The sequence below is a fragment of the Trypanosoma conorhini genome (assembly GCF_003719485.1).
Source record: "Trypanosoma conorhini strain 025E chromosome Unknown Tco_14.4_contig_00075, whole genome shotgun sequence".
NCBI classification, from domain to species: domain Eukaryota; phylum Euglenozoa; class Kinetoplastea; order Trypanosomatida; family Trypanosomatidae; genus Trypanosoma; species Trypanosoma conorhini.
Window position 1 is genome coordinate 17466 of NW_021704164.1, and position 1814 is coordinate 19279.

Sequence of the window (1814 nt, forward strand, 5' to 3'; positions counted from 1 at the left end):
GATCTCACCCACTGACCCAGCTCTCGGGTGTCGCTCAGTGGCGCTTGGGGCGGACGGACTTGCGCTGGAACGTGATCTTCGACGAGCGCTCCTTGCGGGCGGCACGCACCTTGTTCATGTGGTTCACCGTGAACGCCATCTTGCGTGCGCGGCGGAAGGCCACGTTGGCGAGGTCGGGGCGCACCGCGGCGACGGCCTTGCTCACAGCGGAGGCCTTCACGCCGGCGTCCATCACGGCCTTCTGGTACATCGACTTGGGCTTGTTGCCCGCCTCGCCGTTCTTCGTCGTCACGACGATGCGGTCGCCCTTCGTCTTCACCACGGCGGCCTTCGTGTTCAGGAAGCCGGCGTGGCGCTTCGTCCAGTTCGCGTTGTTGTTGAAGGGATCGCTGCTGAGGCGGATGCCGTTGCGCTTCTGAAGGAACTTGCTGTTCTGGCGAACCACCAGCCACTGAAGATCGGTGGAGTGCGTCATGGCTCCTCACTCACTACGAGACACTGGAAAAGATAATAAAAAGGAAAAAGTAACCGATGATTGGCACGCAAGCGGCACAAGCCGCCGCCGCAGAATGCCGCCAGCCTTCTCCCACCCCCAACACATCCACCACAATCGTTGCACTCACGGAGTGAGACGGGCAGAGAGGCAAGAGCGGCACTAAAGAACGAAACGCATAGCAAACAAAGACGCCTCCCCCCGTTCCCGGCAGCACTATGCGAGAGAGGTTGGGGGGAAAGAAGTCATAACTAACGTAAAGAGACGCAAGGAACAATAAACCTGCTCCGCCGCAATAGAACCATCTCCGTCTTGTAAAGCCGGTTCACAAGCTCCGGTGTATCTTGCAACAAAACGCCGTACTCATCCACTTTGCCTGCTAGGCCCGCCTCAAGAAGAATGTCCGTCAACAGAGACAGCATAGACACGCGATGGGTGGAGGTCCCCCAAAACTTTGCCGCTATCCAGAGCGCTGCCAGATGCTCAACCGCCACCTCACGTCTCTCGGGCAGCGGAGAAAAAAGATCGGCCGCCTCGCCCTCAATCACACCGTTAGGGATAACCATCAATTCATCTCCGCCGCCACCAACGAGAAGAGCGTCCGCAGACTTTATGATATTTTGCTGCAGGGAAGATCCCTCAGGCACGGCTAGCGCCTTGAAGAAAGATTCCCGCAGCCCCACGGACACGTTCATCATTGCCACCCAGCCACTTCGCCTCGCATCCCAAGAAACAGTTAATGCGCCGTGAGAAAGACAAGAAGAAGCAAGAGAAGAAGCCAATAATTGTGGATCATCACATAATTGGAGAGACCGTCCAACGCGCCCCCTCAAGGATGCACGTATACGCAAAAAAAAAAACACGTCCAGACACGTGCAGACAAAAACTACGACAAAAACAACCAAAATGAAAACTAGCGAAGAGAGTGCGTTGCATCCCGATCCGAGATCTCACCCATGACCCAGCTCTCGGGTGTCGCTCAGTGGCGCTTGGGGCGGACGGACTTGCGCTGGAACGTGATCTTCGACGAGCGCTCCTTGCGGGCGGCACGCACCTTGTTCATGTGGTTCACCGTGAACGCCATCTTGCGTGCGCGGCGGAAGGCCACGTTGGCGAGGTCGGGGCGCACCGCGGCGACGGCCTTGCTCACAGCGGAGGCCTTCACGCCGGCGTCCATCACGGCCTTCTGGTACATCGACTTGGGCTTGTTGCCCGCCTCGCCGTTCTTCGTCGTCACGACGATGCGGTCGCCCTTCGTCTTCACCACGGCGGCCTTCGTGTTCAGGAGCCGGCGTGGCGCTTCGTCCAGTTCGCGTTGTTG

The 1814-nt window shown here is 58.5% G+C and overlaps 2 protein-coding genes and 1 pseudogene across 2 annotated transcripts; all 3 read right to left on the reverse strand.

Moving 5' to 3' along the window:
* Positions 1 to 34: 34 nt before the first annotated feature.
* Positions 35 to 475, reverse strand: Tco025E_02042 (60S ribosomal protein L28; the record flags this gene model as incomplete). Its single annotated transcript, XM_029368978.1, has 1 exon — positions 35 to 475. The coding sequence occupies one exon, from the start codon at positions 473 to 475 to the stop codon at positions 35 to 37; it is 441 nt and encodes a 146-aa protein (XP_029230867.1).
* A 269-nt stretch (positions 476 to 744) lies between these two features.
* Positions 745 to 1188, reverse strand: Tco025E_02043 (uncharacterized protein; the record flags this gene model as incomplete). Its single annotated transcript, XM_029368979.1, has 1 exon — positions 745 to 1188. One exon carries the CDS (start codon positions 1186 to 1188, stop codon positions 745 to 747), a length of 444 nt encoding a protein of 147 aa, XP_029230868.1.
* Positions 1189 to 1474: 286 nt separating this feature from the next.
* Tco025E_02044 (large subunit ribosomal protein L28e) lies at positions 1475 to 1813 on the reverse strand (annotated as a pseudogene).
* Position 1814: the final 1 nt, after the last annotated feature.